This window comes from Trichosurus vulpecula, chromosome 3 (genome assembly GCF_011100635.1).
Source record: "Trichosurus vulpecula isolate mTriVul1 chromosome 3, mTriVul1.pri, whole genome shotgun sequence".
Classification (NCBI taxonomy): domain Eukaryota; kingdom Metazoa; phylum Chordata; class Mammalia; order Diprotodontia; family Phalangeridae; genus Trichosurus; species Trichosurus vulpecula.
Genome location: NC_050575.1, coordinates 115,691,856 through 115,718,121, shown reverse-complemented (window position 1 = coordinate 115,718,121; position 26,266 = coordinate 115,691,856). Strand labels below are relative to the sequence as shown.

The 26,266-nt window shown below is 41.0% G+C and overlaps 1 protein-coding gene across 2 annotated transcripts in view; it reads left to right on the top strand.

Moving 5' to 3' along the window:
- WHRN (whirlin) overlaps window positions 1-26,266 on the top strand; it is a 133,883-nt gene that overhangs the window by 27,317 nt on the left and 80,300 nt on the right. For both annotated transcript variants that reach the window (XM_036751271.1, XM_036751270.1), the window contains exon 3: window positions 7,888-8,106. In XM_036751271.1, coding sequence (XP_036607166.1) covers window positions 7,888-8,106 — 219 coding nt within the window. The remainder of the gene's footprint in view (window positions 1-7,887; window positions 8,107-26,266) is intronic.

The window sequence follows — 26,266 nt, the reverse complement described above, 5'->3', positions numbered from 1 at the left end:
CTTAGAAAAATAGACAAGCTGACCAATTAAATCAGTTTCCAAGCCTTATTGATTCTACCTCCAAAATTTCTTTCCTATCTCTCCCCTTCTCTCCACTCACAGGGCTACTATATTTTAGTTCAGGCTCTCATCGCCACTAGCCTGGACTATTGCAATACCCTCCTAATTGGTCTTCCCACTTGCAGTGTCTCCCCTACTTCAATGCATCCTCCATGAAAATGATATTCCTAAAGCCCAGTTGTGACCATGACACTCCCTTGCCCAATAAATTTGCCCCTAGTATCAAATGGAGATGCTTCTTTTTGACAGTTAAAGCACATCACAACCTGGTTCCAACCTATTTATTACCCTTTGTTCCCCTTCGTGCACTCTGTGGTCTAACCAAACTGGCCTTCTATAAGTTTGTCATGCAAGATGTTCCATCACCCATCTCTCTGACTTTTCATAGGCTATCTCCCATACTCAGAATAAAGTCCTTTCTCACTGAACCTACCTCTTAGAGTCCTGAGTTTCCTTCAAATTCCAGCTCAAACACCTGCTCCTACACCTTTCCCAATCACCCCAGGTTCTAATGCTTCTTTCCTATAAGCCCCATCCCCTAAATTACCTCATATCTACTTGCTATATTTCGTAGATAATATACAGTGTGGCATAGTGGGTGGAAAGCCAGCCTTGGAGCTAAGAAGACCTGGGTTCAAGTTCTGTCTCCAAATATATACTGCTTGTGTGTGACCCTAGGCAGGTCACTCTCGGTGGTTACTCCAAGACTTTAAGATGCAGGAAAGGTACTGACTTACCTTGGTAGAGGGAGTTTTCTTGTCCAGAGATTTCACTATGCCAGGAGTGAGGAACCTACAGCCTCAAGGCCACACATGGCCTTCTAGGTCTTTGGGTGTGGCCTTTTGACTGAGTCCAAGCTTTATAGAACAAATCCTTTTCTTAAGGGGATTTGTCCTGTGAAGTTTGGATTCAGTCCAAGGGCCACTCTTGAGGACCTGGAGGCGTACATGTGGCCTCAAGGCTGCAGGTTCCCCACCCCTGGGCTATATTGATGTAATCACAGGGCCAGTTCATAGTCCTGTCTTTTGTGTATACTTGTATGTATATACAGCTCCTTGAGGGGAGGGACCATTTCATTGTTGTCTTTGTATCCCCAGTACCCTGTACATAGTAGGTCAGGGATTCCCAACCTGGGGTATGGAAACTTGGATGCTGGCGAAAAAACCCTACATCTTTCTTTTCACCTAACCTCTATCTTAAATTTAGCATTTCCTTTAATTATTTAAAACTATTCTGAGAAGGGGTGCATAGACTTCACTGGATTGCCAAAGGGTCTCTGACACAAAAGAGGTGAAAAACCTTTCTGGAAGTGCTCAATAAATGCTTGTTGATTGATCAAATACTGAAAACAATACAGTTTTTCATTTGCAGCCCCTCAATGGTCTCACACTGAAACTAACACCTCCAAATGGGACTAGGAAAAGTCTGGGGAGGGTTATAATCAGGGATGTTACCAGGGAGCTTCTAGAATGGTGGTCTTCAGGCCATGTCAGGAGGAAGAAACCCATCATGGTTTAGTGAGTCCCAGGACTTGGCACATGCTTTCAAAAACAAGCTCTCTTGGGATGCTTGGGGTCCATGCTGCCAAGCAGCCCAGAATCAGAGCAGCATAGAGGAGAGGCAGGTCTGAATGTTTGCTTTTTTCTACCACTGAGGTTCCAGGCAAGCTGGCACTAGTCAGCAAAGAAGTTGAAGTCTGGAAGTTTACACACATAGAAAGTACTTCTCAGAGAAAGTTATTGAAAGCAGCATAAATGTACAAAAATGTTCATAATAGCATTATTTTATTTTTCCTGCTTTATTGATACCTTTTATTTTTGCATAACATATATTTCTGAACATATCCATGTTTTCCTCACCCTTTATCTCCTCCTACCCCAACTTAGTAATAAATAACGGTTAAGCAAAACCAACTTTCACTGTGGCAAATCTGACAATCTATATGCAACATCCTGGACCCATAGCTCCCCTACCCTCTTACCTCTTCTCTGGGGCCAAGATTGGTCACTCCACTTATGTTTTTCTAAGATTTGTTAGGGCAGCTAAGTGGCACAGTGGATGGAGCAGTGGGCTTGAAATCAGGAATACTCATCTTCATGAGTTCAAATCCATTTATACTCTGTGTGACCCTGGGCAAGTCATTTAACCCTGTCTGCCTTAGTTCCTCATCTGTAAAACGAGCTGGAGAAGGAAATGGCAAACCACTCCAGTATCTTTGCCAAGAAAACCCCAGATGGGGCCATGAAGAGTTGGATGTGACTGAAATGACACGAAAACAAAAGTTTTGTTAATTTCGAGTTGTTTTATTTTACCTTATTTTAGTCATTGTGTACATTGTTTTGCCAGCAGCATGATTTATGATAACAAAAAATTGGAAACCAAATGTGTGCCCAATGACTGGAGAATGGCTGAACAAATTATGGTATGTGAACATAATGGAATATCACTGTACCAAAAGGAATGAAAAATAGGAACAATTTCGAGAAACATGGGAATGCTTGTATGAAGTGATGCAGAGTGAAGCAACACAACCAAGAGAATAATACACACAAGGACTATGACAACATAAATAATGTGAACATGGAGAGGCAACAGAATTCTGGTGAAATACAATGGTTGATATTTATTGAAGTTAGCTGGCTCTTTCCTTCTTATTAACAATCAAATAAATTAAATTTCTTAGAGAGGGCACTTTGTTGGAAGTTTAAGTGTTTGTTGGAAGGCATCTGATGTGTCCAAAAGTGCATAAAATAAAATAAGAGAATGGGTTTACAATCACTCTCTGGTCCCTTCCAACTCTAAATTTTGTGATGTTTGGGAGACTTTGCTTAGCGTATCTAGTTTAGTGTTGTTGAGACTGGAGTCCTTTAGGTTTATTAAGTGGCCGTGTTATCAAACAGATAAATGAAGTGCTTCAGTGTGAGGTTTTAAAGCAAGTTTTTATTAATATATTTTATAATATCATCTTCATTTCCAATTATACCCCTCCCCTCTTCCTTAGGTAGAAACTCATCTGTTGTGATAAAGAATATAAAAAGAAAAAATGTTCAGTAAAATTAAACAACTCTTCAACTAAGCGTAACAATATATATAGTGTTACACGGCTGTAGCCTGCCCCCGCCCCACCTCTTCAAAGAAAGTGGAGAATACTTTCTATACTCTTCTTCAGTGCCAAGCCTCTTAGTCTCGTTAATTATATCAATGTAAGCATTTTCAACTCTTTCCACCTGTGTTCATATTGGCAACTATTAGTGTTTATCTATTGGAACGTAAGTAGTTTAACCAAGTGAGTTAAATGAAGAACTAAAATGAATCCTGAGTTCCTGCTGTCCAGCTCTTCTGTTAAACCTATAATCAGTTGGCAAGAATGGGATCATTAGCAGTCCTTCTCTCTCTCCTTATGAAGAACAGGGGTCCAGATGGCCCCTTAAAAGGACAGAAAAGGAATTAAGAAGTTTCCTGGATCAGTAAGAGGGCAGCAGGAGACATGAAATCAGGAATCTAGAAATTAAAAATCCCTAGGAAGAGAACCACAACTAGGGCAGGGCAAGGAGGCTTTGTCCACTGCACCCAATTTACATTTCTCTGTGCCTCAATCTCCTTATCTGTAAAATGAGGTTAAATTTGATTGCCTCTAAGGTTCCTTCCATCCCTCAATCTCTGATTCCATGATTCTATAGCATTATAGAAACACCAGAGCTTAGCAGCTAGGTAGCAAAAATAATTCGTTAGAATAAGAAGCTGTCCTATTTGAGAGGTTGGGTGGTCTAATGGAGTAGAAAAATAGCTGACCTTCAAGCCAGGAAGGCTATGCTCAAGTTCTGTCTCTGACATGTACTAGCTTGGTGACCTTAAGCCAGTCACTTAACTTCTCTCTAAGACTGTAAGTAGAAGATCTGTATTGGTAGAGGGAATTTCCTTGCTGTGAGTTCCCTATCCCACTGAAATTACACTTTACAAAAAAAGGAATCCACCAGGTGGTGGACTGAGGCGAGCTCCCTGCCCTGTCTTGCCCTGATCCACCTATTCCTCAGAACTGGCCTTGCACTGGTGTCTCTGTGCTCTCTTTCAGCTGAAGACAAGCTCCATGTCACTTGTGCCAGGTGTAAAAATTCCAAGTGACAGCTGTGGAGCAGAAGTCATCTAGTCCAAAGTCTTCTTTGGAACAGGTGGAACAGTGGTTAGAGCAGGAAGACCTGACTGGCCTCACTTACTATCTGTATGACCCTGGGCAAATCATTTAACCTCTGCCTCCTTAGTTTCCTCAACTCTAAATTGAGGATAATAACAGCACCTACCTCCTAGGGTTGTGAGGATTAAATGAGATATTAATACAGTGCTTAGCATGGTGCTTGGTATATAGTATGTACTTAATAAATCCTTCTTTCCTCTTTCCCTCCCTCTTTCCTTCCCTCCCTCTCTCTCTTCCTCTTTCCCTCCCTCCCTCCCTTCCTTGCTTCCTTCCTTCCTTCCTTCCTCACTCTCTCCCTTCCTCCATTCCTCCCTCCTTTCCTTCTTTCCTTTCTTCTCTTCCTTCTCAATAAAGAAACTAAAGTTAAGAGAAAAGAAGAAACTCACTGATAGGTCACAGGAGCAGAAAATTGGCTAAGACCTGATTTGAATTGAGATCCTGTGACTGAATTTAGTGAGTTCTCTTTCCCTTGCAAAAAAAAAGTATTGCATATTTTCTTCATTGCAAAAGTGCTTTTGTTTATATGTATAATTTAATTGGATCCTTATGACAACCCTTGAAGTAGGCAAGGCAAATATATATTATACCCATTTTATAATGGGGGACCTGAAGCCCTGAGAAGGTAAGTGACTTGCTGGTGAGTTGTAGAACCAGGCCTTTTAGTGTCCAGAGGCCAGACAAAAGTCAGAACGCCTGGCAATGGCCCAGGATGCAGGGGATGAGCTCGGCATCTTCGATGTCTCACCAAGCTCTAAAGCACTCCTGTTCATTTACTCCACCATGCTGACCTCTTTTAGGGTCACGGCCCCCAGAACAGAGTTGGCACCCAGGCTCATCCCCTTCCTGCACCCTTGGGCTGCTCTCCTCAAGCTTTCTCTTCCTACTTCCTCAGGGCATAGGCATAGCCTTCACTCATCACACATCTTAATTTTAACTGGGATTCTATTTTCCCGACTGCTCTGTCAAGGGAGCACCAGGGGACCCATAAAAGAACACTGTAACTTTCTCATTGCTCATCTTTGCCAACTCTTTTATTGCTGTCTCAGAGAGCTGGTCTCGTGTGGTTATTGCTCCATCAGGCACTGACGTTAAACTGTGAAATTAAGAGAACAGAGAGCTTCCTTTTCTACTCTTCCTCCCCTGCTGGAGATTGAGAGGCCTGAATGGTTGCACTTGTTGATACAACCAAAGCACTCTTGTTGGCTCCCTGTGGCTCTGCTTTGTCTTTGAAAATGGCGCATTTTTCCTTGTGTAATCTTCAGGATGTTTTGGGAAGTCTTTTAGAAGGAATCTTTTGGTGACAGATCTGGGTCAGGCTTAGTTCAACTAAGTAACTAAAAACTAAGCAAGCTTGGCGAGTTTGTACTTTCATCCATTTCAATTCCAATGAATATATAGGAAGTGCCTACTATGTGCAAGGCACTGAGTATGAGAAATCAAACAAAACTACTCTTTCCTCTAAAGGAGCTTACATTCTCCTGTTGTTGGTGTCAGCTGGAGCAAAGGGAATGGGACACAATAGATAAATGGATTAGCATATACATGATAAAACTTTTTACTGTGTAATGTCTCTCGAATTAATTTTATTTTTAAAATAAGTTTTTATTGATGTCTTTTGTTTTTTACATCATCATGGTTTTCCACAGGATCCCTCCCCTTCCCACTCCCAGAGAGCTATCCCATATAACAAATGACATTTTTGAAAGACAAAAATGAAAGAGAAACAGGAAAAAAATCTGCACAACTGATCGATACATTGAAAAAGTCTGAAAACATGTGCAATATACAACACCTGTGGATGCCCCACCTCCATGAGGAGTGTTCTGTCACACCTCTTCTTTTAAGTTATGCTTGATCTTTATAATTTTGCAAGAAATTAATTTTTAAAATTCTACACGCGGCTCCCCCCATTGAGCATTTCCATATACAAAGCAGAACAGAAAAAAAGATTGCACATAAAACAACAAAGCTGTACTAGGTACAGCTTGCAGACATGATGTGTGAAGTACTAATGACTAAGAGGACCAGGACAGGAGATAAGAGTGTTCCAGGCATGGTGGGGACCGACTCTACAAAGGCATGGAGGCGGGAGATAAGAGAGCTGAGTTCAAGGAATAAGCTACTTTGGCTGGAACATAGAGTATGTAAAAGAGAGTCATATGTGGTAAACCTTGAAGGATGGATTGGAACTAGATTGAGAGGAGCTTTAAAAACTAAGTTGAGAGTGCTTATATCTTACAGAATAGGGATACAATATATCTTATCCAATATATACAATACAATATATAATATATACAATTGGGAATAGGGAACCACTGAAGAAGGTTCTTGAGCAGGGAAGTACCATGGTCAGATTTATGCTTTAGGAAGATTATGTTGGCGGCTCTCTAGAGGAGAGATTGGAGTGGGAAAAGATTGGAAGTCAGGAGTCTATTTGACTATTGACTAGTGACCATTCATTTTATGACCATAATATTACCATTCAGTAATGATAGTTCATAATTCTACAGTGCTTTGACGTTTCTCAGGTGCTTGCCTAACAGCAATCCCGTGAGCTGGGTAGATCAGCTGCCATTTTTCCCATTTCATAAATGAGGGACATGAGAGTTACAGAGCTGACATAGTTTGCTGATATACGTCTGAGAGGGGACTCAAAACATATCTGTTGATTCCAAGACTGGTGCTCTTTGCATTGCACCTCCCTACCTCTCAACATAGAGATAGCTATGTATGGCCCTTGCCTGGGGAGCCCCTGGCTTAAATTGGAAAAAGATGGGAATCGGCACAGAAGAACTGCCTCCACGTTTTATAGGCTGGAGAAAAATGCTATGTGCTAAACTCATCTGCAAGAGTTCATTAGACTAACACGGGACCTGGAGTAACAGGACCTTGGGGCATTTTTGAATCGCTTCCTTCCTCACAATAACCTCCCTGGTAGGAGAAGTCTTTGAAAGTTTGATGATAAACGGGATCATTGGCATTGTGTGAAGGGAAATATTGTGAAGGAGGGAATGGGACCGTTTTTCTTGGGATTTTTGCCCAAAGGGCAAGGAGGCCTCCTTCTACTACCCTTTTTCTTGTCCTTTTTGTCTGGTCTTCTTATGCAGGATGTGGAGTACAGGGAAGATTGTTTGCCTTTTCTTAGAGGAACACTGAGCCCTCTTAGTCATGGTAAATGAATGCCAGATCTGGTTATACCACAGGCCTCTCACCTGGGGCATAGTTTGCATAGCGTTATAGAATTAGAGCAGAGATGGACCTTAGAGTCCATTTAGTCCAACCCCCCTCATTTTACAGATGAGGAAACTGAGGCCCAGAGGGGTTAAGTAATTTGCTTTCTGAGGCAGGGCTTGATTCCAGGTATTGCTCATTCTAATCCCTAGGCCATTTCATCTCTTAAACATATCCCCTTCTGGCTTCCATATCTGAGCTGTGTGAATCTGAGCCAGATCATAAGATTCTAAGATTTAGAACTAGAAGGTAGCTTAGAGACCATCTATTATTTTACAAAGGAGGAAACTAGTTCTACAGGGGAGAAGTGATTTGCCCAAGGCCAGTGGTAGCAAATGATAGAATTGAGATGCAGCAAAGTGCTTTCCTGTCCAGGGTAACCGGAGTTATCTGTCTGTCTCTAGGCACTGAAAGGGTCCAAGAAGCTAATCTTGTCTGTGCATTCTGTCGGGCGCATCCCAGGGGGCTATGTCACCAACCACATCTATACCTGGGTGGATCCTCATGGCCGAAGCATCTCTCCCCCTGGGGGACTTCCCCAGCACCAGAGCAGCTCCCTCCGGAGACAGGAGGGGGAGAGGAGGAGCATCTTGCAGTTTCTTCCAGAGGGAGATGAGAAAAAGGTAAGCACAATTATCCCTTCCACATCTCAACTTTTCCCCATCTCGGTTTTGATATATCATGGGTTAGCATAAGAAATTAAATGGGAATTTTTTAGGAGTTTTGCAGAAGCTGCAGACAACAGGCAAAGGTCAGGAGACAATACAGAAAAAGTTTAGCAACTCAGAAATGCAAAAATATATGTATAGTATTGTATAATATTGACATATTTTATCTTTTGATAACACAGTCAGATTTCTTCTCTGGTACAAAGGGAGGGCCAAAAAATATTACATGGATTTTCCAGATCACTGGGGCACTACACCCCTAACCCCCTCAATGTGGAAGGGATAACTGTAGATGGAACCTGGGCAGCCCAAGGCTTCCTTTTCTTTATAATAATAGGAATGAAGTGGTCTCCTGGTACAGTATTCCCTTCCCATTGAAGTCCTGGGCAGTTAGGGTTTGAAGAAGTTGAAATAAAGGACAGGGTGGGGGGTGGTAGTTCCAGTCTAGACATAACTGTCTATCCTAAGCCCCGGATGTCTTGGAAGTCAAAGCAGTAAGCCTGAACCTGAGCTTGTTTTTAATACCCCCTTTTAGCTACGTCTGCCCCTGTGGCCTAGAGAAACACAAGTTACCGGTGTTGGAAGGCACCTCAGAGGTCATCCAGTCCAAGCCCCCTCTACCTGAGCAGGAGATCCCTCTATGACATCCCTGACAAGCGATCATCCAGTCTCTATGGAAAGGCTTCAAGTGAAGGGAAACAACTATCTCCTGAGACAGCCCACCCCGTTTTTTGGACATCTCTAGTGTGTTCCTCTTTGGGGAAGATATTGCTTAGATGGAGCTGAAATCTGTCTCTGCAATATTCCCCCACCCTCCTTGTTCTTAGCTTTCCTCTCTGGTGCCAAGCAGAAAAAGCCTAATCCTTCTTCCTCATAGCAGCTCATTACACACTTGACAGTTATTATAACTACCCTGATTATTATAAAAGAAAATCTTCTTTTCTCTAAGTTAAACATGTCAAATCATTCAACTGGTCTCCACGTGGCAAGGTCTCCAGTCTCCCTACCCTCCTCATCACATTCTTCTGGACATGCCACAGCTTATCAATGTCCTTCCTAAAGTGTGGTGCTCAGAACTGGATCCATTATTCTAGATGTTGTTGGACCAGGGCACCCAAGATTGGGTATGTGACTTCTCATGTTCTAGATGAATCTAGTCTTCTCTGAATACACCATAAACTTACTCTCTGGCTATATTTGCACTGTCCTCACTTAACATTGTCCAGGAGATAGAAATATTCTGGGAGAATCCAGCAGAACTCATTTTTCTCCCCCCACCCTGGCTCCACTGTTATCTTCTTGAAGCTAAACATCCCCGATTCCTACACTCCATCTCCACATGGCAAACTCTCCAAGGGCCTCATCATCCTGGTCACACTTCTTTATCAAGAAACATAACCTGAAGGAATTGGGTATTTGGGGTGAGGGCAAGGGGGAAGCTGCAAGTATTCAAGACGAACTTTTCCATTACCATTCTACCTACCACCTGTCCTCTAGCTAGCATAGCAGACTTGGATGTGACTAAAAGATTCATTTGCTCTGATTTGACAAAGCTCAAATGAGATTGCTATGAAAGCATTGATATTATGTCATATTCCTTGCCCTAATGGAGCTTATGATCTAGTAGGTCTAATTAGGCATGTACACAGTTAAATGGGAGTGGATAGGGAGTGGACCTGTAATTTCACTCGTATGGGGAACTCCCAGATGAGAAAACTTCCTCTACCAGTGCAGGTTGGCATTTTCTCCAAAACTTAGATATCATTTTAGAGAGTTATCTAGGGCACTGCCCAGTAAGTATCAGAGGTAGAACTTTAAGTCAAGTCTTCCTAAATCTGAAGCCAACGTTTTCATAAAATATGACACAGATTTTAACATGACATACCTATAAGAGGAACACAAGGTACTAGTTGGTCAGATAAGGGGAGGAAATAACATCTTGCCATGTGATGGGGTATGAGAAGGAATCTTAGGACTGTTTCACCAAGAGGGCAGCATTTGAGCTATGCCTCAAAAGGGATGGAAAGATTGTTGAAAATAGGAACTGCTGATACTGAGTGAAGTGAGCAGAACCAAGAGAACATTGTACACAGCCACAGCAACATTTTGCGACAATTAATTATGATAGACATAGCTCTTCTCAGCAATACAATGATCCAAGACAATTCCCAAAGACTCATGATGGAAAATGCTATCCACATCCAGAGAAAGAACTATGGAGTCTGAATGCAGATCGAAGCACACTATTTTCACTTTTTTTGTTTTTTTCTTTCTTGTCGTTTTTCCCTTTTGTTCTTATTCTTTTTTCACAGCACGACTAATGTGACAATATGTTTAACATGATTGTACATGTATAACCTATATCAGATTGCTTGCTCTCTTGGGGAGAGGGGAGAGAGGGAGGGAGAAAAATTTGGAACTCAAAATTTTGTAAAAATGAATGTTGAAAACTATCTTTACATGTAATTGGAAAAAAGAAAATACCATTAAAGGAAAAAAAGAAAATATGAACTGGTGGAAGGAGGAGGAGGGATTCTAGGCATAGGGCACAATGTGGGGAAAGGTGGGGAGGAGGGACTGCCTGGAACTTAGCAGTGGCTAGGCTTCTCTGTCCTGAGGCCACTGTTAAAACGGTGTTTCTTATGCCAAGTTCCACAGAAGAAATGGGAGTTAAAGAAAGATGGGAGATGGTGGGAACAGGGAGGAATAGGACAAGGTGAATATTATAGAGGATAGAAGGTCAAGCTGGCTACTTACCCCTCCCTCTGCACCCCCTATAGTCCAATTGTGGAGGTGTCAGCACAAATACTAGAAAATGCTTATCTGGTGCCATATTCACGTAAGACCTTCTGATCTGTGTGCTCTGAGTCTAACGTACCCTAAATGCACAATACCTGTGAATGTATGATGGAAAGAAGACTTGACTTAGACCCTGGCTCTGATATGTATTAACGTTGTCACATGGGGCAAACCCAGTTTCCTGTTTGTAAAATGAGAATTGTTATACTCACACTATCTTACTTTACAGTATCATTGTGGGAAAAGTGTTTTTATCAACCACAAAGTGCTATATAAATGTGAGTTATTCTTGTGGCTAATAGATGCATAAAAGAGCTCATACCGTTTTGAATATATTAATTAGCCTCTGACACATATTAGCTGTGTGACTGTCGGCCAATCACTTAAACTTTCAGTGCTCTAGGCAATCCTCCGAGACTCTAACTTATAAAGACAGTGCTGACCTGTATTGGCACAGGGAGTTTTCTTCAACCTTGGGAATTCCCTAAACCAGTGAAATCACATATGTAGTTCCTATCTTCTAATTAGCCAATGGCAAGGAGTACTCCCAGGGATACAGACATTCCTTAAATGAACGGCCTGCCCCCTAGACTCCTTCAGATCTGAGGGGAGAGCAAGATGGAATCATAGTATTATTGTAGATTTAAAGGCTGGAAACAACCTTAGAGAAAATGGCTTCTTTTACATATGAAGAAACTGTGGCTTCAGGAAGGAAATTGGCTTTCTCAGATCATATAGCCATTCAGTAGCAGAATTGGGACTCAGACTTAGGTTCTCTGATTCTAAACCGAAAGCTCTTTTGCATAGAAAGGGAAAGAGGAAAATCAATTAAGCAGTTACTCAACAAGCATTTATTAAATACCCACTATGCGCCAGGTACTGAGGATACAAATATAAAAAAAAAAATCCCCAGTCTCAAGTAATTTACGTTCTATCAGGGAATGCAACTTTCTCTCTCTCTCTCTCTCTCTTTCTCTTTCTCTCTCTCTCTCTCCCCCTCCTATATGTATAAAAATATATATGTGTGTATACATATGTACACACATGGGATAAATACAAAATAAATTCATGGTAGTCAGGGATGGTGGGAAGTAACAATTGGGGGGAATTGGGAAAGGCATTGTATAGAAAGTGGTTCTTGAATTGCATCTAAGAAGGATTCTATGAGGAAGAGATGAGGAAGAAATGAGTTTTAGGATGACCAAGTGCAAAATGTTAAGGATGGTTGATAATGGCCAGTGCAAAACCTCATGTAAGTTGGAAGGTGGAGAGTTGGGAGATGGAGTGACCTATGTAGAGGAACAGAGAGGAGACCAGCTCATCTGGACTGTAACATAGAATGAAGCCAGAAGACTAGGGGCAACAGCAAAAAGACAGCAAGGAGTTGCAGCCAGGAACAGATTGCTTGGAAAAGTTCAGAGTAACTTGCCTAGATTTTAATGTTGGGCTCTCTGGTCTTGGCAGCCTCCTCCCTCCTCCTCTCTCACCAGCTTCATCACCTTCTCATTTGCTCCAAATAAATCAGGTTCACCCAAGAGGCCCTTTGGGTCACCCTGTGGAGTGCTTGGAGAGTGAGTGTCGCTCTTACCTGCCAGAAAGGAAATCTATTACAGAATGAAAGGCCCCATGCTTTGCTGATGAAATATTCATGGTGGTCATGGGAAAGGGAGTGTCGTCATTGTCATTTCCATTTAAAGAAAAAGAGAAGTGACTGGAACAGGGGAGAGTCTGGCAAAGCGCTGCTTTGTGCTTTGGACGCCTGTCGGCTTAATGTGGAGGCAATGCCTGGAGTGTAATCCGTGAGATGCCTTTGAAGTTAGACTTGGGAAGCATTTCTCCTTGGCATTTGTCTTTCCCCCCTTCTCAAGCATCTCTGCCATCAATCCTTTGACTTTTGCACACATCCTCAACATCAATTTTGAAAGCATTTCTGACCTCAAGTAATACATACAAAGTATACCAATAAATTATAATTATGTCACATTTGACAGTTTACAAAGTATTTCCTTCACAATAGACCTGCAAGGTAGGTAGGGAAACTATTAGAAGCCTCATTTTATGTGAAGAAATTAAGACACAGAGAGGTTAAAGTGACCTACCCAGGTGTTCTGACTTTATGTCTAGTTTTCTTTCTAGTTTTCTTTTTCTTTTTCCTAGTTTTCTTTTTCTTTATGTGCATGGACATAGAGGAGTTGGAGCTGGAGAGATCCTTAGACATCATTTCATTCTGCAGTGGAAGAGGCTGAAGCCCAGCATAGGGAAGGGATTTCCCCAGGGTCACACAGCTTAGAAGTAGCAGGTTTTCTGGCTCCAAATCCAAGGTTCCTTCCATAGTACCACATAGTGCATTTAACTTGTGTCGCCCCACTCAATCTAAAGTGCAGTCATATCTTATCATCTGGATAAATGCATGTGCCTCAATGAAATGTTTCATCGTCTAAAGTCAGTGTATGAAGACTCTATCCTGATACAACCTCTAGCACAATGGACAGTTCTTCTGTGACTGATTTATGGGAAAACATGGACAAGAATGAGGTGTGGGAAGACCAGTGGATGAGTTGAGCTTGAGATCCATCTAGGTGTTCACAGTGGTCAGACCAACTGTGATGCAGGCCCGCCCCTGTAATAATAATAGCCAACATTTATATAGTGCTTACTATGTTGCCAGGTATTATGCAAGCACTTTACAATTATTATGTCATTTGATCCTCATGACAGCTCTGGGAGATAGGAGCTATTATAGATGATGAAACTAAGACAAAGGTTCAGTGACTTGCCCAGAGTCACATAGCTAGTAGAGGTCTGAAGCTGGATCTAAACTCAGGTCTATCCTGATCCAATTCTAGTGCCCTATCCACCGCACTACCTAGCTGCCCCTGTGCCACAGATCCTGCACCAGTTGCTTGACCATGGGCCGAGTTTGTGACCTTAGACTAGAAAATTGACCCACTGTGGTTTATTCTTAGATTTCCCTATCACTCCTTGGTATGCAGCTATTCTTAAATCTTTGTTGGAGTAGGGGGACCTGGACTGTATGGCTTCTTCCTCCTTCTCCTCTATCTTTTGGGCCATTCTTCTAAAGAGGATTTATGGGAAAACATCAAAAAGAGTAGAATGTGGAAAGAATAAATGGAGGAAGTATTTATACCAGTGAGATCATAGATTTTTCAAAGTATCCAAATTGGCAGCCACCAAGTAGTTAAGAGTTATTTTCTTGATTTTTCTTGGATTCAGCTGTTTAACACAGTGTCTTGTTTGCTTTTTTACATGTAGCCCCAGTGCTTAGCACAGTGCCTTACCCACAGTAAGCATTTAATAAATACTCTGTCTCTCTTTCTCACTCTCTCTCTCTTTGTCTGTCATTCTCTCTGTCTTTCTCTCTCTCATTCTCTCTCTCTCATTCTCTCTCTCTCTCTCTCTCTCTCTCATTCTCTCTCTCTCTCTCTCTCTCACACACACACACACACGCACGCACGCACGCACGCACACACGCACATATCTCTATCCATCCATGCATTTATCCATATGTCTTTTTCTCTCTATCCATCATCTCTCTAGTAAGATGGTGGGGGAATATCCATCTTGTATTTTCCCAAAATATTTAGATCATGCTGCTTTACACTTTGCTAAAAACCTGACCCAGAAATTAAGATTATGGTTTAGAAAATTTGATTATGTTTTTCTTACTGTGGATGTTAGCAGCCAGTAGGTTAAAAATGATGTGATGGCACTATGGGTAATGGAAAGAACCAGTGTGGGGGTCAGGAAACTGGAGCTCTAGCTCCAGTTCTGCCACTCACTCTCTTGCCATGTGACCCGAGGCAAGTCACTTTTCCTCCCTAAATGTCAGCTTCCTCGTCTATGAAATGAGAATGGTAATATTTGTACTCACAGGTCGGTTCCAAGGATCAGATGAGATCATGGATAAAAATTACTGTGTTGCCACAAAGTGCCATATAAATGTAGGTTATTATTATTATATGATTGATTGCCAGTCATAGGCTTTACAATTTCTCTCTTTCCCCTCCCCCCCCCACCGTTGATCACAGCATAACTTTTTTAATGCTGTTTGCTTAACATTAATATGCAAGATATGATGCGTTATAATCGTTTCTGATCAAGGCAGAAGTTAGTCCTTCAGGCTTCATTGGTATGCATGGATGTGGCTTGCCATTGGATGCTGAGACCAGTGCTTAGTCTGGGGGCTTTATACTCTAGATAGAGCTTCACCTCTCTTCTGATAAGTCACCCATTACAAGGGAAATGGTGACATCTTGCAATCATGAGACGAGGGGGTGAAACTGACTGGCGCAATGTTATTTTTCAGAACCAGTCCCGAAGCATTAGGAAAAAAACTTGAGCTTCTTCATTTATGCATGCTGGGCACCCTTGAAGTGACCTAGAGCATGCTCAGACTTACGTTCCCCTGCCTCTCAACCCCTTTTACAAGGGCAGTATACAGACACGTCCCTGAAGAGTGTTATGCAGCCAGCGAGGAGTAGCAGGAGCCCAGCAGTCATGGCAGAACTGTGTTCAAATTGAAAATGCATAAATTTCTTTCTATCATTGGGAAACTAGCGGGATGTTTTGTAGGGGGAGGGGGATGGAGAAAAAGGATTAAATCAACTACTATAGCGTGGACTTTTTTTTTGCAAGGTATTTGAAAAAGAAATGTGCCCAGAGATCCAGAATTAACACTCCAGGTGGGAGAGGGATATAGCTTAATACCAAGATGCAGAGCCAAATATAAGGTTTATAAGGCAGATTCAAGATGAAATGTTGTTCCTCTGGCTAGTTTTGTCATTGAAGGGCTCATGAAGGTTAAAATCAAGGCCATGAAACAAATGTGTCAAAGGCAGAAATGTTCTTACCTGGTCCTTTTATCAAACTCTGTGAATGTTTATTTAGTGCCTGCTATGTTCAGAGCATTTAAAGGAACGCGAAAATGGATGCAACACAGTCCTTGCCTCAAGGAAGTTGCAATTTTGAAGGGGGCACGTGGCAACTATACAGATAGTGATAATCATGCTAGTTAGCATTTCTGTAGCTCTGAGGTTTGCAAAACAATTTACATATTCTTTCCCATATGATCCTGTGAGGTAGGAGCTATTACGATCTCCACTTTATCGTGGAGGAGCCTAGATGCGTATTCTCTATAAAAGATACAGAAAGCACAGACATCCCCATCAAGATGATTGATGCCATCTCCTAGATAGGCTTGGAGTGAGTTGTCTGGTCAATTTGACCAGGTTAAAGATGCTCTGCTTTTGAGGATAGCTCTCTATGGAAGATATAATCCCATTAACCACAGGTTGATTGAGTCATGGTTATTGAAGAACTCACCCTTGAACTGACTTTGGCCAATAAAAAAAATGAGCAGATGTTGAGTAAGGCTATCAAAGAACCAGAGCTGAGTCAAGTACACATGCAGAGGGTCCCAGGGTACCCTTTAGCCCCAGAGAGTTCTTAACCCCGGAAATGGTTGGTAACAGGCAATAAAAGGGTGGCTAATTAGTCAGTAAACATTCATCAAATGCTTAATATGTGCCAGGCACTAGGAATATAAAGCAAGGCAAAAGACATTCCCTGCTCTCAAGGAGCCCATGGTCTAATGGGAGAGAAGGAGTTCTTGTAGTGGAGAACCAAATGGGCCCAAAAGAAGAGGGAATCACATGCTTCGTGGTTGGAGGCATCATTAAAGTGGTTGTCATGTCAATAAGCATTTATTAAGTGCCTGCTATGTGTCAGGCGCTAGCCTAAGTCCTAGGGATACAAAGAAAAGCAAGAGCTAGGCACTGTTCTCAAGAAGATCGTGGTGTAATGGGGAACAATAATTTACAAACAAGATATATACTGGACAAATTAGCATTAAGGAAGATCAGGAAAGGCTTCTTATAGGAGGTGAACTTTCAGCTGGAACTTGAAAGAAGCCAGGGAGGCCAGGAGGTAGAGATGAAGAGGGAGAGTATTTGAGGCATGAGGGTCAGCCGGGGGAAAAGTACAAAGGCAAAAGATAAAATGTCTTGTGTGAGGAACAAGAAGACTAGTGTCTCTGGATTGCAGAGTACCGAGTGGAGAGCAAGGTGTAAGGAGATTGGAAGGTAGGAAAGGTTTTGAAGGACTTTAAATGCCAGACAGGAGATTTTCTATTGATCTTGCAAGATAAAGGGGAGCCAGTGGAATTTATTGGATATAGGAGTGACATGGTCGGACCCTGCTTTAGGAAAATCATTTTGAAAAGCTGAGTAAGGGTTGGATTGGAGTGGGGAGAGACTTGAGGCAAGAACAACCAGCGGGCTATTGCAACAGTATAGGTGTGAGGCAACGCGGGCCTGCACTAGGGGCAGCAGTGTCAGAGAAGAGAAAGGGTGTAGGTGAGAGATGCTGCAAAGGTAGGATAGATAGAATATGGCAAGACTGGTTATGGGAGAGACAGTAATGAGTTGAGAATGACAAGTAGCCAGGAACTTCAGTGGCAAGAGTTCCTGGATAACGCTGAGCTCCTGGTCAGTGCTGAGGTCCTGGGCCCTGTCTCCTAGCGAGCAGAAATAAGCATGTAGTCCCAGAACTGGCACCAAACCAGAATGTAAAGGAGAAAACCTGGGCTTTGCAATCCATTACTACAAGAAATTATGATGACTGCCACATGGGTACCTAGGTAGATAGAGGGCTGGACTTGGAGTCAGGAAGAGCTGAGTTCGAGTTTTGCCTGAGACACTTATTAGCTCTATGCCCATGTGGAAGCCACTTCACCTCTGTGAAGCCTGTGCATCCTGTGTGGTAAAAATGGGGATAATAATAGTACCTCTTTCCCAAGGTTGTTGTGAGGCTCAAATGAGATAATATTGTATAGCCATCTGCAAATACTATAAATGCAGGCCATATTGAAGAGATAGGAGAAGACGGGAAGTCTGCAAGTGTTACACATTGAACATGTTTCTGGACTTTTTCAGTGTATCAATTAACTGTGCTGACTTTTTTTCTCTTTAAAAAAATTGTTACTGTTCAATCGCTACCAACCCTTCATGACCCTGTGGGTTACGCTTGTCCGTGAGGTTGTCTTGGCAAGGACAGTAGACTGGTTTGTCAATTTCTTTTCTAGCAGATTAAAGCACGCAGAGGTTAAGTGACTTGCCCAGGGTCACAGTTAGTAAGTGTCTGAGACTGGATTTGAACTCAGCTTTTCCGGAATCTCAGTTTGGCACTCTACCCGCTGAGCCATCTAGTTGCACTAAAAAAAAAGTACTTTTTGTCCTATGGGATGGCTTTCAATGAGGGAAGGAGGGAGGGAGGGAGCATACATGGGATACTGTTACTATAAGAAACAGAAAATGTCAGTAAAAACTTATTTTAAAAAATAAATGGTAGCTATGATAATGATAACAACTAACACTGCTACTACCACCATGACTACTACCACCACCACCACCACCACACCACTACTACCACTATTACCACTACTACCGTCACCCCTACTACCAGTACTGCTACCCCTACTACAACCACCACCACCACTACTACTACCACCGTCACCACCGCTACTACTACTTCCACTACTATTACTGCTACGAATCTCATGATCACTGCCACTACCGCCACTACTACTGCCTCAGCTATGCTACTACTACCACTACATAGGTCCACCGGGAAAAAGGATTGAATCTTTAGCAAATCCAAATGCGAAATTCCATTTTGGGGGAGTCTAAAACCTTAAGGCAGTTCTGTATATCTGGAGGCATGTGTAGATCTTTAAAGGAGAGAGGCACCCAGCAGAGTATGAAGGGCATGTATTTTTCTGTCTTCCTTCAGTGTCTTTCCCTCCTTGGGGGAGTCTCTGTCACCTGCATGGACTCACCTGGGAACAAAGGAAAATATTCTTGACTCTTTTTTAAATTTTATTTTATTTATTTTTATTCTTGACTTTTTAGGATCTCTCTTGATTCTTTTGTCATTTTTGCATTTTTTCCTTATGGAGTGAAATAAAGGCCATCCTATATATAGGATATATGGTTAGCCTGAGTACATATTACAGGAGGTGAAGGCCCTTTTTACCCACATCTGTAGCGGTCTACATGTGAACTATATTCTTACATTCCCAGGGGAGATCCTGAGTGGGAGCAAGATGAGTCCAATTCTGAGGATTCCCAGGGACAACACTGGGCACAGATATGAACCAAAGAGTAATTTGTGCGAGGCTCTGAAGATTGATCCAGATCCTTATAAATACAAAATATATGGTTCTGGGCCACAGGTTAGAATATGTAATTTAAATCATTCACTTATTTATAATCGTAGGATCAGAGACCATAGAATTATAGATTTATAGCAATGAGACCTTAGACATCATCTAGTCCAAGCACTTCATTTTACAGATGAAGAAACTGAGGCCCAGAGAAGTTAGTTGACTGCCTAAGGTCTTATAGGTAGTAAATAGCACACATGGGATTTGAACTCCAAATATAGCACTCTTTTTCACCATATCAGATGTGAGAAAATTAATCTATTTTTTTTGTTTCGGGTTTTTTTGAAGCAATTGGGATTAAATGACTTGTGAAAATTAATTTTAAAGAACTTATTTTGGGAGGTGAAATTGATGGGAATGTGGGAGTGGTGGGAAAAATGGAAGAAAAAGAGGGTATACTTGGAAGATATGATCACTATAGGAATGGGTTGGTCCTGATAGGGGAAGAAAACTTCTTTATGCCCCCAAACCCAATTCTCCCCTTTGTGATAGGGTTAGTATAAGCAGATGGCCATCTCTTCAGGGCCAGGTGAGAAACTGCAACTTCACAGCATTAAACAGTCTTCTCCTGGCCCAAGAGAACACCTACTCATTCTAGACCCCAAAAGTAATGGAGTCATTTTTTCATTAAAAAAAATAAAGAAGGAGGTGATAGTCCTGCTCCCCTCTGTCCTGGTCCATCTTTATTTGGCTATTGTGTCTAGTTCCAGGTATTATTTTATCAAGGACAGTGACTTGCTGGAGCATATCCAGAGAAGGATGACTGGGATAGCGAGGCCTGGAGACCAGGCCATAGGACGACTGGTTGAATGATCTAGGGATAGAAGAAGAAAAGACTCGGGGCAATGGGGAGACAGACATGCTAGTTGTCTTCAAGTGTTTGAAGGGCCACTATGTAGAAGTGGATTTGTCCTGCTTGGCCCCAGAGGACAAAACTGGGAGCCGAGAGTGAATGTTGCAGAGAGGAAGATTTAAGCTGGATGTAAAGAAAAGCTCATTAATCATTAGGGCTATCCAGAAGCAGAATAAGCTGGCTTAGGAGGAGGTGAGTCACCTCCTGCTAGAGCTCTTCCTGTGGGTGACCACTTGTCAGGGATGCTGGAGAGAAAATTCTTCTTCATATTGGGGTCAGATGAGATGGCTGGACAATCTCTGAGGTCTCTTTCAACTCTCTGATTGTATGAGCCTATTCCTGGTGAGGAATTGATGCTTGTAGAGAAAACTCCTGGTTCTCTTGTTTGCAAGTAAGCATGCATATGTTTCACCCACTGTTCTTGACTGCTGAGTCTGCATTTTCTTTTTATTATTTTTGGGCCCACATGGTCGGAAAGGTATGAAATGGTCTCAAGGAGCATTTGTTTCCACACATCAGTGAACCGCTCTCCAAGAATAATTGCTTTTACTTGGCAAAAGCAGACCTTTTAGTAAAGGTTGAATCTACCAGTATTACAAATAGACCCTAGCTCTGTGTTGTCTAGGACCCCCTGCCTCTGCACCCCACCCCCATATATGCTCGATGACATTTTAAGACAGAGCATTGAGATGTATGGTAAGAGAACTGTCCTTTGTACCTCCTTCCTCCCTGTGTGCACAGGCCTCAGATAGTCTTCAGACTAAAGCGTTTGCCAGAAGGCTTGGGGGAAGTTGAGGAAGCAATGAGCTTTTAAAACCTAGGGCCCCACACTAAGACTGTGTGATGAAGGATTGATTTTTAAGGTTGTTTAGAATGTGCTGTTCCTTTAAATCAGGAGTTTTTAACCTGGGATCTGTGAACTTGGTTTTAAAAATATTTTGTTTTAACATGTTTACCATATTTCGACATAATTGATTTCCTTTGTAATCTTTGTATTTAATTTTATTTATTTTTTAAAAAAACATTTTTTTTTTCTGACAAGGGGTCCATAGGCTCTACCAGATGGCCAACGGACTCCGTGATGCACAGAAATGGTTAAGAACATTTGCTTTACGTGAATTGTTGAAGTTCAGCTCAAGCTGTATCCTCATCTAGAGAGGCAAGTTGCTCTCATGGAAGGAGTATCAGATCTGGGTTCAAATACTGGCCTTGATACTTGTTAGGTAATTTACCTTGGGTAATACATTTAACTTCTTTGATCCTCAGTTTTCTCATCTGCAAAATAGGGATAATAATGCATCTACTGCCTATCTCAGAGGGCTACTGTGAGCAGAGCTCTTTGTAAGCTACAAAGCATTATTCATATCTATAGCTATAGCCGTGATTCTGTCTCTAATTTTGCCAAAGGATCGTGTCCAGGCTGAAAGAGAGGGTGTATCAGTGGCCATTTTCAAGTATTGGTCCAGGGTTTCATTTCTTATTCACAGCCTAGATGATGATGGTATTACCAAAGCAGGAGATTTAGGAAGGGGGTGCCAGAGGGGAAAGGGGACTGTATACTTTTTAGGCACTTAGCTTAATGTACCAGGATCTGTGCTAAGTGCATTACAAATATCTCATTTGATTAGATCAGGAGAAATGGTCAGCAATCCTGTAGGGCAGTATTTTGTGGGAAAATGTATCAGTTGTTAAAAAAATGATCAGGCCCTCAGAGGAAAGATATATAGCATAAAGGAGTTTATTTATTGAGTTAAATAATAGCCTGGGTTGAAGATGGGACATGGATGGATCAGTATTTAATATAAATAAAAAGGGTCATTGTTTTGACTAGAAACTAAAAATAAAAAATATGGAGCTCTTTAAAAAAATAAAGCAGGGATAATATAAGGTCATAGCAACATATTTACAACTCAGAAAAGTAGATCATTGGTGGTATTTTCACTTAGGATGCAAAGTCCTAATGATAATGACTCAATTGCATAGCACTTTAAGGATTTTAGAGTGCTTTCCCCACAACACCAAGTAAGGGGGCCAGTACAAATATGATTTGGGCCACTTTACAGATGAGGAAACTGAGGCACAGAGAGGTACAGTGAAATGCCGAAGGTTACCCAGACAGTGGTAGATGAACTCTTCCCACTTTAGATCTGTGCTCCTATGACCCCATGACTCCTTTCTATTGTGGAAGTTTTTATAGTGACTTAGGACAGCACCAAGGGGTAAGGACAGTAGGACAATCATGGTTACAGATGATGTTTTTTCAACAGTAAAATACCTCCCAATGGGTGATTTTCCTGTCGGTAGAGATGATCTCTCTTTGGACCCTCGTTCCACTGCTATTTTTCACGTCTTCTTTCTCTTGCTCCTATGATGAGTAGTGACTCTGACACCATTCCCTCAATTTATTACATAGCAGCAGTGACAAAGTGCGGTTTAACTTCCTCCTTTGTCTCTCCAGCTCTGATGGAGTGTTCAGCTCTTCTTAGCCATGCATGAGTTGTTCAGTTTAACCAAATCAAAGTGTGTTTTCACTGGGTAGAAAGGACCAGTTATACTGTGGCACATAGAGCCATTATTTTGGTTCCTAGACAGAGAAAGAGCCTGAATCTCTTGAAGAGAATGTGTTTAGGACATGGGTTTCTGTCCTTTGTTTTCAGAGGTGAGTGTGGTTCATGATTGAGTCCGCAAAGAGGGGCTAAAACAGTAGTCCTCCTCATGCTTTGTTGGGCCCACAAAGACAGAATGCCGGAATTGGAAGCATGAGCAGTGCTAAACAATTAACATGTATTAAGGACCTACTGTGTGCTAGATGCTGAGCGAGGGATCAAAATCAACAAATGACAATCTTTGCCCTTAAGGGCATTCATTGGGGGAGGGTTGGGTGCAAATAAATATAGTACGATGAAAATTGAGGGAGGAAAGAATAGTAACTAGGAAGATGGGGGGGTACCTCATCTGAGCCTTGAAAGCACTGTTGACTGAGTGTGGGAATGAAGGAATGCACTGCAAGTAGGAAGGGCATCTTGTATGCAGAGGTATCTGTCAGTAGGCAAATACTGATTGTGAGCCAGGCACTGTGCTAAGAGCTAGGGATACAAAGAAAGACAAAAACAAAGCCCCTACACTTAAGGAGCTCACATTCTGATGAGGGAGAAAATACGCAAACAATTAAGTACACATATGTATGTGAGTGTGTATATGCTACTATATATATTACATATATGTGTATATATCCTATATGTGTATATATATATACATACATAAATATATATAAATTATATTTCTATATAGATCATATAGAGTATATCTTAATATGTACTTGTATAGGTAGCAAAATGTGTATTAATAGAATATAATATATAGTATATCTTCACATATACTATATATTACATAGAAATATACCATATATGTATACTATATATTATATAACGTAGTAGCATAGTATACGTAGCTTATATAGAGTATACATATGTAGTATATATAGTGTATATCATGTATATCACATGTACATATCCTATATACATCTATACACATGCATGTATAAATGTATATACACATATGCGTATAACACATACAAATATCCAATGTATACTATATAATGTGCATAGTATATATACATAGCATATGCCCCATAGATGATATATAAATATACTATGTAGAGTATATACTATCTGTATGTGATATATAAATACTATATATGTAATATATATGCATATATCTTAATATATGCTATAATATATAAATATACTATATGTGCATTTATATCCTATATGTATATACATATATACATATACTTATGTAAATATATTTAGCATAAATAGTATAATAATATATTAGCATAATATATAGAAAATATAGTATATCTTACTATGTACTGTATATAAATATACTATATATGGTTTATATCTTATATGTAGTATACATTGTATGTAGTATATATATAGGATATAGATAGTATATTGTATACACATCCTGTGTCCATGTGTGTATACATATATACGTATACATACATACACATATACACATGCATACACACATATAATATATGTGTACCGGGGTGGGGAACGTGTGGCCTTCTAGGTCCTTGAGCGTGGCATTTTGACTGAGTCCAAGTTTTACAGAATAAATCCTTTTATTAAAGGAATTTGTTCTGTGAAGTTTAGATTCAGAGGGCTACACTTAAGGACCTAGAGAGTCACATATGGCCTCAAGGCTGCAGGTTCTCCACCGTTGGCTATATAAGTATATATCTTAATATATTCTGCATTTACTATTATATATAATATATAGACACATATACAATATATAAATATATTCCATATAGAGACATATACTCCATACATATACATGTATACATGTGCATGTGTATGTATATATGTATGTAGAATATAAATGAGAGGCAATTTTAGAGGGAAGACTCTGACAGTGGAGGGAGACAGCAAAAGTGTCTTGTAGAAGGTCGGACTTGATATGCATTTGGAAGAAGCCAGGGAAGGCCAGAGGCAGAGGTGCAAGTGAGGGAGTACAACCAGTGAACAGGCACAGTACAGCAGTAAGAGGGTGGTGTTTCACATCTGGGGAATGGCAGGTATTCTGGCAGTTTGGCTGGAATGTAGAGTTGATAAGTAGCAGGGAAGTAGCAGGCACAGTTTTTTTCTTATAAGAAATGGGGGAGTGCCCAAGGTTTTGGAACTTCAGAGTGATACAGTGAGACTGGAACTTGAAGACGATAATTCTCTGTTTTTTCTTTCTCTTTTTTGTTTTTTAGTAAATAGTTTAAAATTTTTTTCCAGTTACATGTAAAGATAGTTTTCAACATTCATTTTTAATAAGATTTTAAGTTTCAATTTTTTCTCCCTCCTGCCCCCACCTTCCAAAGACAGCAAGCGATCTGATATAGGCAATACATGTGCAATCATGTAAATGTATTTCCGTATCAGTCATGTTGTGAAGGTAGATATAGAACAAAAGGGAAAAGCCACAAGAAACAAAAAACCAAAAAAGTGAAAATAGTATGTCTCGATATTCATTCAGATTCCATAGTTCTTTCTCTAGATGTGGATAGCATTTTCCATCATGAGTCTTTTGGAATTACCTTGGATCATTGTATTGCTGAGAAGAGCTAAGTCAATCATAGTTGATCATCGCACGATGTTGCTGTTACTGTGTACAAGGTTCTCCTAGTTCTGCTCACTTCACTCAGCAGCAGTTCATGTAAGTTCTTAGGAAGATAATTCTTGCAACTGCAGAGTGGATGGTTTGGAGTAGGAAGGGACTCAAACCAGGGAGACCATTTAGAAGTCTATAACTGTAGTGTAGGTGAGAAGTGTTGTTAAGTGCCTGAAACAGCATGGTAGCTATGTGAAGTCATAGAGGAGAGTAGAGGTGATAGATGTTATGGATACATAATTGAGAAAACTTGGTAATTTACAGGAGTCCAAGAGGATAGAGCTGTCAACCGTATGAATGACAATCAATTTATCAACTAGTCAGTTTATAAGGATTTATTAAGTCCCATCTGTGTACCAGGAAACATGCTAGCTATGGAGGATTCAATGGAAAAAAGAGAAAGAATCCATCCCAGTCTGCAAGGAGCCTAAATTCCACTGGGAAAATAAAGAATACAGGAGTTTTGTGAGCTCTTTGAATTTTGGATCATTTACAATGACTAAGATTGCTTTAGCAAAGTGTCTGATACATAGTAGGTACTTAAATGTTTGTTGACCTGGCTTGACTAGATCTCTGAAGAAACCTAAAGGCTTTTATGGAGCAAGAGGTCACCCCTACCTCCTACTTTCTATAAACAGGAGCCAGCTAAAAATATCCTATATAAATTCAGTCTTAAAAAATCTTGACATGAAATGAATGTGGTCTTCATTAGGAATTTCTCACCCGTGCTTTTCTATAGCAGAGGGATGAGCTCTTATTCTCTTGAAGCCACCATATGGTTAGCTTGGTCTCTGGTCAAAATCAGTGTGTTTGAGCAGGTTAGAAACAGTACTCCTCCAGGATGCCACTGGGCAGGCATACTCTAGAACTCACTACATTCCCTATGTTCCCATCAAGACTGTCTTTGCAGTGGTCTTAGCTATTTCCAGGAGAGCTTTGATTTGGCAAAGATGCTTGGGAACAATTCTTCAGAGTTGTAGCCAAAACTGAGGCTGGCATTTCCAAAAAGCATCCTGCCTAACATTTCCTGATACCAGCCATCTGTCCATGGG